At 47.0% G+C, this 13,640-nt stretch overlaps 2 protein-coding genes across 6 annotated transcripts in view; both read left to right on the top strand.

Annotated features, from left to right (window-relative positions):
• Positions 1-11,660, top strand: part of Epb41l4b (erythrocyte membrane protein band 4.1 like 4B) — a 149,035-nt gene extending 137,375 nt beyond the window's left edge. For all 5 annotated transcript variants that reach the window (XM_041656991.1, XM_041656992.1, XM_041656994.1 and 2 more), the window contains 2 exons: positions 5,314-5,459; positions 7,873-11,660. In XM_041656991.1, coding sequence (XP_041512925.1) covers positions 5,314-5,459; positions 7,873-7,942 — 216 coding nt within the window. In that variant the 3' untranslated portion in view covers positions 7,943-11,660. The remainder of the gene's footprint in view (positions 1-5,313; positions 5,460-7,872) is intronic.
• Positions 11,661-13,276: 1,616 nt separating this feature from the next.
• Frrs1l (ferric chelate reductase 1 like) overlaps positions 13,277-13,640 on the top strand; it is a 30,166-nt gene continuing 29,802 nt past the window's right edge. The window contains exon 1 of the mRNA XM_041657074.1: positions 13,277-13,630. Within this exon, the coding sequence (XP_041513008.1) occupies positions 13,393-13,630 (238 nt within the window). The 5' untranslated portion in view covers positions 13,277-13,392. The remainder of the gene's footprint in view (positions 13,631-13,640) is intronic.

The following is a 13,640-nucleotide window of genomic DNA, read 5'->3' as shown; positions in this document are numbered from 1 at the left end:
TCAAGCTTTTGCTTCCTGCCGGGAAGGCTGTGGGGACAAGAGGGCATGAAGGTTGGGGTCTGTTTTACTTGAGGTGAAATTCACTATAGAAAATGAACCATATTAAGACTGTTCAGTAGCATTTGCGGTGTCTGTGGAGCAATGACTGCCTCCCTCTCCTTCTGAGAGTCCTTCCTGAGAGAGAGAAAGGCAAGTATTTTCTGTCTCTCCTTTCCATTGCCTCTCCAGGGCATTGGGTACTCACAAAATTCACTGAATGTCTGGGTAGTTTTAAAGATTAGATAAGGCTTACACCTACTTTTTTTCAGTGTGGATGTGTGTGTGTGTGTGTGTGTGTGTGTGTTTGTGTATACATGCTTGTATGCAGGTACACAGGTGTGCACACTTGTGTGAAGGCCATAGGTTGATGCCGGCGGGGGGGGGGTGTCTTTTTTTTTTTTTTTTGATAACCATCCATACCCTTTACTGAGGCAAAGACTTGCCAAACCCAGGATGCACCAGTAGTTGCTCTAGTCTAGTCTAGCTAGCTAACTTACCCCAAGCATCCCTGTCTCTGCCGTTAGAGCCACCATGCCAGTCCAGCTCTTTTGTGGGTACTGGGGCTCTCAGCTCTGTTTTTATCCACTGTTTTAAAAACACACGAGATTTTTAAAAATTAAATTTTAGTTTTAAAGAGGTTCATACAAGTGTATATTGTACATCGGGTACCTGTACCTCCTCATTCCCACTAATCCTCTGTGTTCCCTTTGTCTCGTGTCTGCTTTTAGGGTTCTGTTCTATGGTTCAGGCTAGTCTCTGCCTCCTGAGTGTTAGGCTCAAAGGCATGTGCCCCTGTGGCCCAGCGACATTTTTCTCTTAGCATCGTATTTTCAGATCCATCCACGTTGGAGCATGATTCTACACTTCCTTTCTTTTTCTGGTAGAATGCTATTCTGCAGTATGCTTTTACTGTAATCTGTTTACCCATCGGCTTATTCTTGGGGATTTGGGTGGTGTCCACCTTTGGCAATTGGAAACAGTGCTGTCGTGTGCGCTGTGTATTTGCTTTAACACCTGTTTTCCGTTGTCGTGGGTTGGATCTGCATCTTGATAATGATGTGTGGTCTTAGGTAAGTCCCTTTATCACACAGACCATCTGCTTTCATGTCTGAGGATGTGCACACATACATGTGTTTGTGTGCAAGTGTGTATGTAATGTGTATGTGTGTATGTGTGTGTGAGAGAGAGACAGAGACAGAAAGGGAAATAAAAAACACTTTAGATATCATTTCTTTGGTGCCATCCACCTTGTTCTTGACACAGGGTCTCTCTTAGACCTGGAGTTCACTGACTTACCAATGCTGGCTGGCCACTGAGCCCGAAAAATCCTCCTGTCTCCATTTCCCCAGTTCTGGGATCACAAGCACGCACAACCATATATGCCTTACTTAGCATAGGTTCTGAAGATAGAACTTAGGTCCTCATTTGTAGCAAACACTTTACCTACTGAGCCATCTCCCTAGTAATGGTAATAAGAAATAGCCTGGTTGAAACATGCATTTCTGGACTCATATGATCCCTGAGACTCGGTTTCTGTCTTCCCTGGAGGGTCTCCAGGGGGGCCTGGGGTCCAGCCCTGAGTTCAAAGTAATCAAGCTCATGGTCACTGCCTAAGGAGGCTTCAGCCCATGGTGTGGAAGGTTTCAAAAGATAGACAGAGGTGAGAAGGTTGTTGGCCATCTCTATGTGGAGGGAAACTAGTTGCCTAGGACATTTATTTCTAAGGTCAAGAGCTCACTTTAATGAGAGAAATAGCTACCTGCGCTCTGTACAGTCCAAGATGTCCAGTGCCATTGCCTGGTGCTTGTCCAGCCAACCCACCCCGCAGTTGTGCTAGGCGTAGATCCTCAGCTGGAAGATCCGCTCCATTTCCCTCTGCTGGTCATGATGGGAGCCCTCTGGTCTCCTTCCCAGCCTTGGCAGTGAGGAGACACACTTGCAAGAAGCCCTTCTTGAAAGCTGGGGGTGCAGATGGAGCTGGAAGCTAATGTCAGCAGTCACAGTGGGCTTGCTAAGAACTGGGCAAGAGTGGCTCCAAGGCAGCTGGAGCAGACGGAGGGGACAGCATGAACTGGAGACCTGAAGAGCAACAGGCCATCACGTTCAAGGGACTGGAAAGGACAGGGAGCTGGAATCCAGAGGGCAGGAACCTGGGGTGAGAGAAGGAGGAGCCAGTGCTGTAGGAGCTAAGCTGTGCCTGGCCCTCTCCCAACAACAATGGGAAGCCTTTGGAAGATGCTAGAAAAGGGCGGTGACAGGGCAGACGCTTTGGGGAAGCCACTGTGTGATCACAGTGGGAGAGCATTTGGGTCCAGACAGAACAGGTTTAGAACTGCAGTCTAGAAATAACTCTAGGGCAGTAGCTTAAGAGAGAGTGTGCGAAGGGCTTGCTCCTGAGTGATTTTGATGGGAGAGGCAGGGAGAAGTGTGCAGTTGAGAGAGAGATTTAGGTGGCTGGGAAGATGCTAAATTGGTGAGGGAGAGGAACAAATAGTTGCCATATGTCTGCCATCCAGAACCTAGACAGACAGCCAGTCCATTTGCTGAGATTCCCATCACCGTGATTAAGTCCCTGAGAAAAACAGACTTCAAAAGGGAAAGAGTCCCTGGGACTCACTGCTTCAGCAGTCTCGACCGATGGCCAGCTGGCTCCAGTGACTTTAGTCCTAACACAAAGCAGAGACAGCATAGTGCACGGGCTGGCAGAGGAAAGCTGCTCCTGCATCAGCCAGAAGCAGGATGTGGCCAAGGAGGGGCCTGGGAAGAAGGTACACCTTCCAAAGCAATGCTCCCAGTGGTCCACTTCCTCCCACTAGTTCCAACTTCCCGATAGCCCACTCGGCTAGGAGATGATTAGTAAGTGAGTTCCTTCTTGCTTGCTTCCATCACCTCTCTCTTCATATGGGGAACAAACCTTCAACACAGGACTCATTTTGGTGGCCCGCTCACATCTAAACCATAAGGCTGAGGGCCTGTAAGAGGCCTGGACTGTGAGAAAGGGCAAACCTGCAGGATGTGCTGGCCTTTGAAAGATGTGGAGAGTAGTTGAGAGCAAAGACAGCTGGGATTGACAGCCCGTTGGCCACAGACGCCAAACTCGTGGCCTCTCTTTTCTAATATTCTCACCCCTTCATAAGGTGGCTGCTTCTATCCAAGGACAAGAAACTTAAATGCTCTACAAGCTCCCAGGCCTGTCCTGCTTGCAGGGGACTTGACGGCTCTAGAGAACTCAGTCCAAAGTTGAACTGGCAGTGGGTCCGGTCCCTGTTTGACTCATTGATTCTAGTAGAGAATGTTGGTCCATATCAACCAGGTGACCTCTCTCGAGCCGTGGGATTAGATTTCCATACCCAGAAACTAAAGTCACTCTGCCTAGACCCACAAGTCCTCCTCACAAGATCCCTGTCTGCATCTAGCCCAAGTTCCTTTTCCTAACCTGCCGTGTTCCTCTGTTGCCTGTTTCCTTCCACTGAAAGTTAATACATCAGCCCATCATTCAAGAGATAGTTTAAAAGATAAGGGTTAAGGGGGCTGGAGAGATGGCTCAGTGGTGAAGAGCATTGACTGCTCTTCCAAAGGTCCTGAGTTCAATTCCCAGCAACCACATGGTGGCTCACAACCATCTGTGGTGCCCTCTTCTGGCCTTCAGGCAAACAGACAGTATATTATATACATAATAAATAAATAAATAAATAAATAAATAAATAAATAAATAAATATTTAAAAAAAAAGATAAGGGTTAGGGCTTAATAAGAAACCTTACCGCTGCTTCAAGATATTCTTACAGTGTAACTGGTGTCATTTCCCCTCCCCCCAAAAATGGGTGCACAACTGTAATGAGTGTCACGACTGCTGACACACTTGGCATTCGTCCTGGGACCTCATCTCCTTTATCCATCCGCCTGTGCCTTTGCACTGTCAGTGGCCTCGGAAGCCCCCCCCCCCCCATCATCCACTCACTGAGGCAACAAGGCCTCCTGGTATGCCGTGCAGGCCAGGGTTTTTAAACAAGACCCAGAACGACTTCCTGCATCTCAAAGGCATCCTGAGGGCTCTGCTCTGTGCTGCCCAGGCTTATGGTCCTGCTGCCTGCTGTGTGGAGCAGCACCAGTCACGGTGGCCTAAAGGAAGAGAGAAGCAAGTCGCATACTCGGTCCTTAAAGTTTCTGGTGGAAGGAAACACAGCACCACCCCTTATTTCACTAAACACAGCAAAGCCCATGGTCACCCCTAACTTGAGAAAGGCCGTGAGGTTCCATCCTCCTTGTGTACCTGGAAACTGGTGAGCTGGAGCAACCTGACCAACAGCTCAAGTGAGTGTCACCTGCACACAGTTCTCTGTAGCAAGCCTCACCCGCTAGCCGCGCATGTGCCCACCTGTACATGTGACACACTGGCGTGGGGAGCTGCTTCTCCAAAGGGACGCTTCGACAGAGACCCAACAGCAATCATTCCTCAGTGTGTCTCTGTTTCAGACAAGTTAGTCTCCCTCTTAGGAGGAGACATAAGACACAAACAGGGCTTTGTGCTTCTTTGCAGCAGACTTTCAAAGATAGCTCCTCTTCTGTACCATCACCAAGAAGGGAACTGTGCACGCAAAGATCAGAGCCTCTTTAGAAAGCTGGGTGGTAAATGTCTCAAAATTCAGAACTAAGAACCGGCATTAAAACAAATCAAGTATATATGCACACATACACACACACACACACACACACACACACATATATATATTATATTACATATTTTATCTTTTCAATATATATTTTTAAAAAAAGAAGTGGCTGGAGAGATGCTGGCTATTCCTGCAGAGGACCTGGGATTGGCTCCTAGCAGTCACGTGGTAGCTCATAACCATTTGTAACTCCAGAGCAACTGGGAATTGAACCCAGGTCCTCCACAGGAGCAGCAAATGCACTTAACCACTGAGCTCTGGCCCTGCGATCACAATGTTTACTACACAGTAAAACATAGGGATGTCTGAGTGCCATGTTTCGCTTTTCTCGTGGTGCACAAAGAAACGATGCATCTTCCAAAGGATGCCTTCTAAGATGCAGTGATAGATGATCTCTGTCTTACAGGCTGTCAAGAGATAACGTATGGAAGGTGCTTAGCCTGGGGTCTGGCACAGAGCAAGATCGTTTAAGATAATTTGAAAGGGTGCGATGACCTGAGCTGTTATTAAGATAACAAGAGCAGCACAGCAAAGCCAGCGGAGCCGCTGACAGTGTGAGGGTGGGCCTGGAGACTGATCTTTCTTGTCTGTTTCCTCTCCAGGCAGACTTTAGAGAGAACAAATTGCAGTGCTGCCCTGGCCAATCTTCCCCATTGATTCCCACCGCGACCCTGCGGCCACTGACAGAGACCGTGTCCACAGTCCAGACCATCTACACCTCCCGAAAGCCCGTCTCTCTGGCAGCCAGGTGAGTCACGTAAGTGGGTACTCACAGGTTACCTGGCGACAGGGAGTCAGACCTAGACTCTGGCTCACCTTGCCTGTGTGCGTGTGGATGTGTGTGGTATATGTACATACATGTTCATGTGAATGTGTCCATATGTATGTGAGAGGCCACATGTATATCTGTATATATGGAGGCCAAAGGTCAGCACTGGGTGGTCTCATGATCAATCGCTTTCTATCTTATTTTTGAGACAGAGTCTCTCATTAAAGCTAGAGGCCGTGAATTCAGTTAGACTGGCTGGACAGTGAGCACAAGGAATCTGCTTGTCTCTACTTCCCTGGGATTACAGATACACACAAATCACCAAGCCAGGCTTTATTTGGGTGCTGGAGATTAGAACTCAGGTCCTCATCCCTCCAAGGCAAGCCTTTCGCTGACTGAGCCATCTTCCAAGTCCCTCCCATTCATTCTTCCGTTCATTTAGCCTGTAAGGAAAGGTCTCCAGGTGGTACCCTGTGTTCTAGTGGTATGGTTGGACAGTGAGCCAAACACATACAGTCCTAACATTCTAGGGTTTGCACTTTGTACATGGGCATAAGGGAAGCAGACAAACAAGTCAGTGTGTGTGTGTGTGTGTGTGTGTGTGTGTGTGTGTGTGTGAGAGAGAGAGAGAGAGAGAGAGAGAGAGAGAGAGAGAGAGAGGGATGTCAGGAGCAAGGAGTAAATTGAAACGGTGAAAGGCAATAGGACAGGATGGGACGACTTCATCAAACTGATACCTGAAGGTGGTGGGAAGCCAGTTGCAGATAGTTGGGGAAGAGTAGGCTTGGCAGAGGGACTCGCCAATCCTGGGTTGCTGGACTTGGGCACACCTGACATGAGGAAGAGAGATTAAGGGGCCAGTATGGTTATGAGAAAAGCTTGGATTCTGCTGCCACTTGAGGAGACCTGTGACTCAGGAGACAGTGAAGGGAGAAGAAAGAATGGAGGAATAGCAGAATTGTCACAAAGTAGCCTCTGGGTTCTGGAGAACTGAGGAGTTAGAGACCCGGGGCAGTAGTGAGGAGAGAGACCTGTAGATAAAGGGGAGAGACAGTTATGTCTTTTCTGGGAACAGACAGGGTGTTTCCAGATATCTGTGTTCCTTTTGTGACCTGTATTTCCAGCCATGGGGGCAAGCAGGTATTTTTAGCCTTAAAGTCAGGGAGAGACTAGGCAAATCTAGGTCAAGTCAACCTTCTATTATAGTTCTGGACAAAACACTTCTTCAGTGATTTGTGTGCAGAGCGGAGCAGATGCTGGCCCCAAAGATAAGGCAGCAAAGGAAACAGAGCTAACAAGATTTCCTGCCTGTGCCAGGGCCCAGCATATATCTTCAGGCCCAAGTAAAGTCAGTGTTTCCACCAAAAGAGGTGTGTGTGTGTGTGTGTGTGTGTGTGTGTGTGTGTGTGTGTGTAGGTGCAAGTGTGTGTGTGGAGGCCAGTGGATATCTTCGGGCATCATCCTCAGGAACATCATCCACCTCTTTACGACAAGGTCTCTCACTGGCCTAGTACTCACTAATAATTAGGCCAGGCTGGCTGGCCAGGGAGCTTCAGGGGTCCTTCTGTCCCTACCTCCACAGCGCCCTGTGCCACATCTGATATTTTTACTTGGGGATGGGACCTGGGTCATTGTGCTTACAAGACAGACATTTTACACACATCCAACCCAGACCAGGTCCTCTTGTCCTTGAAAGGTGTCTTAGTTATCTTTCTGTTGCTATAATAAAGCATCATAACTAAAGGCAACTCAAGGCAGAGAGAGCTTCTTCTGGCTTACGGTTCCAGACGGATAAGAGTCCGTCCGTCATGGCAGGGCAGAGACAGGACGGCAGAAACAGAATGCTGAGAGCTCACATCTTTAACTGTGACTACAGGTCGGAGAGTGAAGTGAGCCTATGTCTCTCAAAGCTTGTCCCTGGTAATAGTGACACACACACTTCCTCCAGCGAGGCTGCATTTCCTAAACCTCCCCAACTGGGGACCAAGTGTTCAAATATTTGAGCCTATCAGGGACATTCTGACCTGAGGACCAAGACATCAGAAGCAGTCTTTCAAAGCAGCCAGTTTTTAATGCTCCCGACTTCCCACACCCAATTAAATTAATTTTTTTTAAAGACAAAATCCAGCCACAGGATACCTTCTCGTTCATTCAAGCTTTCAGTGAGTAGATTCCCACACTCAGCTGTGAGATGGTGGAGGTGAATAATGTAAAATGAGCCCCTCAAGAACTCCCCTCCCCCAGGGATGAGGAAACCCCTCAGTAACCAGATAGTTTTGGCTCACTGTAACGCTAGCCAATGGAAGGTATCCCAACGGAGCCTAAGAAGGAAAGTCTGATGTCTGCGATTTTGAGCCTTTGTCTTACCACTTGGCCCTTTGCTGTTTCTCAGTGCAGAGACGCTCCGGCAAGAACTGGAAAGAGAGAAGATGATGAAAAGACTGCTGATGACCGAACTGTGAAACTCTGCCCTTGTTGCCTGGAGATGGCACGGTGCCTTCGTTCGCTTCCTTTCCTCGGGCTCGGTGTGCTCACTGTGGCGCGATGACGTACAGAAGTGTGCTCTGTTCGCCCAGGTCTCCAGGGTTAGCGGAAGCCAGCTTCCAGCTTGACTTTGTTGGAAAAGTTATTTTATGTCTCCTGAGCATGAGAGGCTTTTCTATTGCTCAATGCGGTGGAGACAGGGTTTGGTAGGAAGTTTCTAGAAGAAAGGGGATTTCTGCTAAGCGGTACCTGTGTGTATCTGCTAGTAACCCCAGGGGCTAAAGCAGCACAGATTCCTCCGCTTGTACTCTCAACTATGTGACTTTTTTATGATCGAAACTTGCACCAAGCTTTGGCTGTTTGTTAAATGGATCATTTTTAATGAGAGAATAATTCTTTACTGCTGGTTTTTCCATTTACACTGATAAATACACAGATCTTATAAAAATCATTTATTTTTATTCAGATATGAATAGATGAATGGGAAAAAAGGTTTCACATCACTACAACTGAAAACTATTCAGTTTATCCTGAAATACGATTGAATGTGTGAACTCGTTGGATACAGCATAACTTGGGATAAAAGGAGTTTATCTTTGAGCCCCACATAGGAAATGCTAATTATGTCGTCTACAAATCTTGACAAGGTCAAGATAACTCAGTGTCAGGAAAACTCATCTGACTTTTCCAGAAAGAGAGATTATTTCTAAATTCTATTTACTCTAAACATGTTGACAGAATCTTGCCCAGAAGAAACTTAGCTCCCTTTTTATATATTAATTTTCATGAATTGCATTTTTAAATTTTTATTATTCACTTGACTACCTTTGCAGGAATTAAGGAGCCCCTACCCACAGCTAGCTCTGAAGTTCTTCCTGATTCTCCCCTATATGCTCCGTTTTTACATAGTTGTGCTCAGCGAGAACATTCCTTTTGTTATATTTCCACCTAACACAAATCCTTATTAGACAGATCCTGCTCTCACCGACTTAAATGTCTTTATACCCACACAACATGGTTAACCTCACTTCTCCCCATCATTAGATATTTGAGTTATATGCAAATTTTCACTCTTATAAATACTGCTGCTATGAATGTCTTTGTAAAAACACATAAATAAATAAATATATACATACATACATATATATATATAAAATCCTTCTCTTGGATTATTCCCTTTGGAATATCTCCAAAGAGGGATTACAAGGTCAGAGAGCATGAAGTATTTTATAGCTCTTGTTTTATATTGCCAGATCGCTTTCTAGAAAGATCCAGTCTTTGGATTGGAAGGACCTTAAAGGTCATCTCATTTAAATTTCCCCTCCTCTGAATGCTTGAATCTCCTCTCCAATTTATGATGCCACCAGCAATGTGCAAGCATTTCTATTTATCAATTGCTCTGCCAATACTGGGTTTTGCCATTCTAATTTATTTTTTTGCTAGTTTAATAGATGTGTATAGTTATTCTTGGAAAGCTGTCTTATTTGAACTGCTAGCAAACTGAACACATCTGTGCGATGAGCTACTAGCTGTGTTCCCTTGTGTGCAAACTGTCCACCTCCATTTCTTATGACTGCTTGTTCAATGGGACTGATCTTTGTATCAGAACTGTATTTTTATGTTGTATTGTAGAGTTTGCTCTCTCCCTATCCCTACAACTGAATGGTGCCAATAATTTGATACTAATGACTATAAAAATTGCCTCATTGACTAGCTTTGATGCAAACGAGGTATGTAAACAGGGGTTCAGATAACCAAGAAGTAACTCTTTAAGGACTGACTCTTTACAATTTTAATATTTTTTTGAGGGAACTCTTTCTAAAACGTATGGCACATTCTCCTGCCTTAGTGCGCAGAGCATCCTGGAGGGACTTCCGCCCTTTCCTCATGAATCCTGGTCGTCAGTGCACCTTGATTTGGTACAAAAGATGTCACCAGGAGCTATCAACACGTGTGGGACTTGGTGTGGCCTTATGTAGGCTGTGGCCCTCTTCTCATTGATAGCTCTTTATTGTTGCCTGCTCTATCAGTGGAACTGTCTGGGGCAAGCATAGTTTCGGGTGGGTGCTTTTCACCCACGCTGCTCCCAGATGCACTAGTAAAACAGGCTTTTGCTGCTCTCAATCATGTGCACGTGACACAAGCCACGTTTCTGTAGAACCTGGGGTTGCCACCTCCTGCCAATCCAGCAGCCTCTTCCTCTCCGGAGCTACATTCTGAGGCATGCACGCCTCCCCACCTTGCTCTCTGATGGAAACCTCCAAAACACAAGAAGAGGTTTCTGGAGAGGTCAGGAAACAAGAATTTCCTACATACCTGGTTTGCTTTGTTTTTTAAGGAGGACTGCATGGAGGTTCTGGCTGTTGTTTTCAGGGGACTTACAGGCTTCTGCCTTGTCTCCAGCTTTTTCCCAGGTTCACAGGTGTCTCGGTGGGTTGACATCACTGCAAGTCTGAGCACAAATATGTTGGTTGTTACTGTATATGAAAACCCTGTACCATTGGCAGTTCACCCCAACCAGTAGAATCCAGAGGAGTGCATTGCTGCAGTGGTCATTATCTTTAGCTACTTAAATGTATAGTTGGGTGCTTGACATTGGGACCTGAGACTGTGACATTGCCCTGCCTGAACTCAAAATGACTATAAGGAGTTGTGTAATTGTTTACCTTTTCTGTCTACTTTAAGACCCAAACAATAGCACTAGAAGGTCACATGACACCCACTGTGGATTCAAGAGGGCACAGGAGAGTCTGCTAACATAACCATTCCAGAGCTGGGCCTCTAAAGTGTGGCCGCAGACTCCTCAATGAGAAGGTGTGGCGAGTTACTTCAGTGGTCTGGCAACCCTCAACCCAGAGTTGATGGGGCGTGGACAGCTCAGATTCCCAGGTGTGAAAAAGGAAGTCATTTCGCACTTCGAAATTCCCACCGGTATATATCCAGAATTTGATTTCCAAAGAGCACAGGAAGATTCCCGATATCATTGTTAACCTTCACCATTTCAAAGATCACAAACCTTTAAAGTCCTTGAATAAAATCCACCATTTTAATGACTTTAAGGTGTGCAGCTCAGTGTCTTTCAGCAAATCGATGATGCTGGGCAGACATCATCATCTGACTCTGCCCCTCCCCTGACAACCACTTGCCACCCCCTTCCTGGTCTGTGGGTTTCTGCTTATGAATTAACTTATTCTGGACACTTTATATATCTGTGATCAGCTTGTTTCACTTAAACCATGTTTTCAAGGTTCATCCATGAGATATATATATATCAGAACTTCATTCTGTCTTTGTGACTGAATAATTGAGTATATGGAGATACCATGCTTTGTTTATCTATTAATTCAGTTGATAGATATTTGGGTTGCTCCTGATTTGGGGCTATTATGAATGATAATTTTATGAACATTCATGCACAAGTTTTTATCTGAACATATGTTTTGGGTTCTCTTGGAATTGCCAGATCATATGGCGACTCTATGTTTAACTTCCTGGGGGGACTTCCAAGATCACAGCTTTTGTATCTTGGGAAAGCCAAAGTGGAAAATGGCATACGCCAGGCAGTCAGAGATAGGCCACATCTGTTCCTGGCCGGATACGGAGTGGTAGCACTAATTTGGGGATGTTTTTATAAGAGGGGGAAAAAGGTCTTTTTGAGAAATTATTTTGTTGATGATGAGAAGAGAAATAAAGGTTCCGTCTGTCTTTTTAAAATGAAAATGAAATGACCTGCTTATCCATTTAAAAGCGACTAATGGGCTGGGAGGTGGGTTAGTGGGTGACATATTTGCTGCATGTACGTGAAGTGTGGACCCTGGGCACCTACATAAAAGCCTGGCACAGCAGCCTTTGTTTGTAAGCCCAGTGTTGGGGGCGAGGGAGCAGAGAAAAGTGGATGCCAGGGTCTCACCGGCCAGGCAGTTCCAGCAAGCTCCAGGCTCAGGAGATGCTCAGTTAGTCAAGTGGTGGCCGTGCAAGCATGAGGACCAGAGTTCAAATCCTGGTACCCACATAAAAAGCAGTACTTGGCCATGTGTGTTGGTACCAGTGCTGGGAAGACAGGAGGATTCCAAGTTCACTGGCCAGGCTTGCCTGCATAGCTGAGTTCAACTTCAGAGTTTCACTGAGAGACCCTGGCAGGATTACCATATTTAAATTCCAGTCAGACAAGCTGATCTGTCATCTATATCAGATAGTAAACAGCTGGCCTTTGGATTTCCCAAAAAAAAAAAAAAAGGTTGAAATGATTGACTTTTCATCAGTATTTCATAATTGTGTGAAATGTCATGACATTGGACCCTACAAACTTTTCGTGCATGGTCTTATTTAATATTCACTGCATCATGGGAATTATTGATCACTGATCATTCATTACCCAGGCAGTCTGGGTATAGTCCAAGACTATATCTGAAATCTGTTTTTCTGCCTCAGTAGCAATTTCTTTACTTTAAATAATAATTAAAAAAAAAAGAACCCGAAGAATCGGTTTATATGCAGGTTCAGAAGTGGCAGCATGGGAGGGATAGTGTCCCTATTTTTTGCTGAAAACAATTTAACAGTTGTCACCACCCCAACAAGGGTCACCTGAAGACAAGCCTGGGACCTTGGTATGTTAAGTGGGCAAATAAACGGCCAGGTAAATAACGCAAAGTGTAAGTGGTGCGAAGGGATGTGAAGACGCGGAGAGTTCAGCAACCTTATCAGACATGATTGAGCTGCTTGACGTCTGCACACTTTGCTCCTGGGAAAAAAATGGTAAACCAGCTACCTAATCTGGAAAGTTCAGGTATGCGCCAGTGCTCATGACTCTTGCCAAGGGCCTAGTTACACCTTCCTCGCTGTCTCTGACCTCTGGTTGGCTATCTGTATAGTAGTATTTTGGGATTTCGTCTTCCTTCCGTGATGAAATCACCGTCTCGAGAAATGTATGGAGTCTAGTTAAGTGTTGTTTCCTATGAATGAAAAGTTTCAGGAGCAAGGTGTTGGAGACAGTCATTCTAATAAGGTGTGGAAACTGGGTGCTGGGGGTTTGAGTGAAAGAGCAAATCGCGCTTTGTGTGTCTGGAATGGGGCCTAAAGAGACGCTGGCAAGTTCCCAGGTGGTGCTGATGTTGTAGGTCGGAGTGCCACTGTGAGAACCTAGGGACCAGAAGGTCAAATCTGCAAGGCGACTGGGCGGTGGGGAGAATAGGTGAAGGACTCAAGAAGGGAAGCTAGGAGGGAGCGTCAGGAGAGGAGGGGGTGATGCTGAGAGGACTGGGGCAGGCTGCAGGGCTGGAGCGAGGATGCGCAGAGCGAGACAGGGAGGCGGCGGGTGCGGGCGCTCCGCGGCTGCGCGGCGCGTGCTGGCGGCGGCTCGGTCCCGGCCCGCGCCCGCGGCGCCCCCGCTGCGGCCGGAGCGGCCTGGCTGAGGGATCGGTGAGCAGCGATGGCGGGGCAGCCCCGGCAGCGTCCGGCCTGGGCGTCGCTGCTCCTGCGGCTGCTGCTGACTGGGGTCGCTGCCTGCAACGCCAGCCCCGCGGACGACGGCGCGGGTCCCGGGGGCCGGGGACCCCGGGGACGCGCGCGAGGGGACGCGGGCGCTGACGAGGCAGTGCCGCGCCACGACTCCTCTTACGGCACCTTCGCCGGCGAGTTCTACGACCTGCGCTACCTGTCGGAGGAGGGTAAGGCTAC

This window comes from Microtus oregoni, unplaced genomic scaffold (genome assembly GCF_018167655.1).
Source record: "Microtus oregoni isolate MIOR12 unplaced genomic scaffold, Mior012 000008F_ref0000371, whole genome shotgun sequence".
Classification (NCBI taxonomy): Eukaryota; Metazoa; Chordata; class Mammalia; order Rodentia; family Cricetidae; genus Microtus; species Microtus oregoni.
The sequence above is the reverse complement of the archived record's forward strand: the minus strand, read 5'-3'. Positions and strand labels throughout refer to the sequence as shown.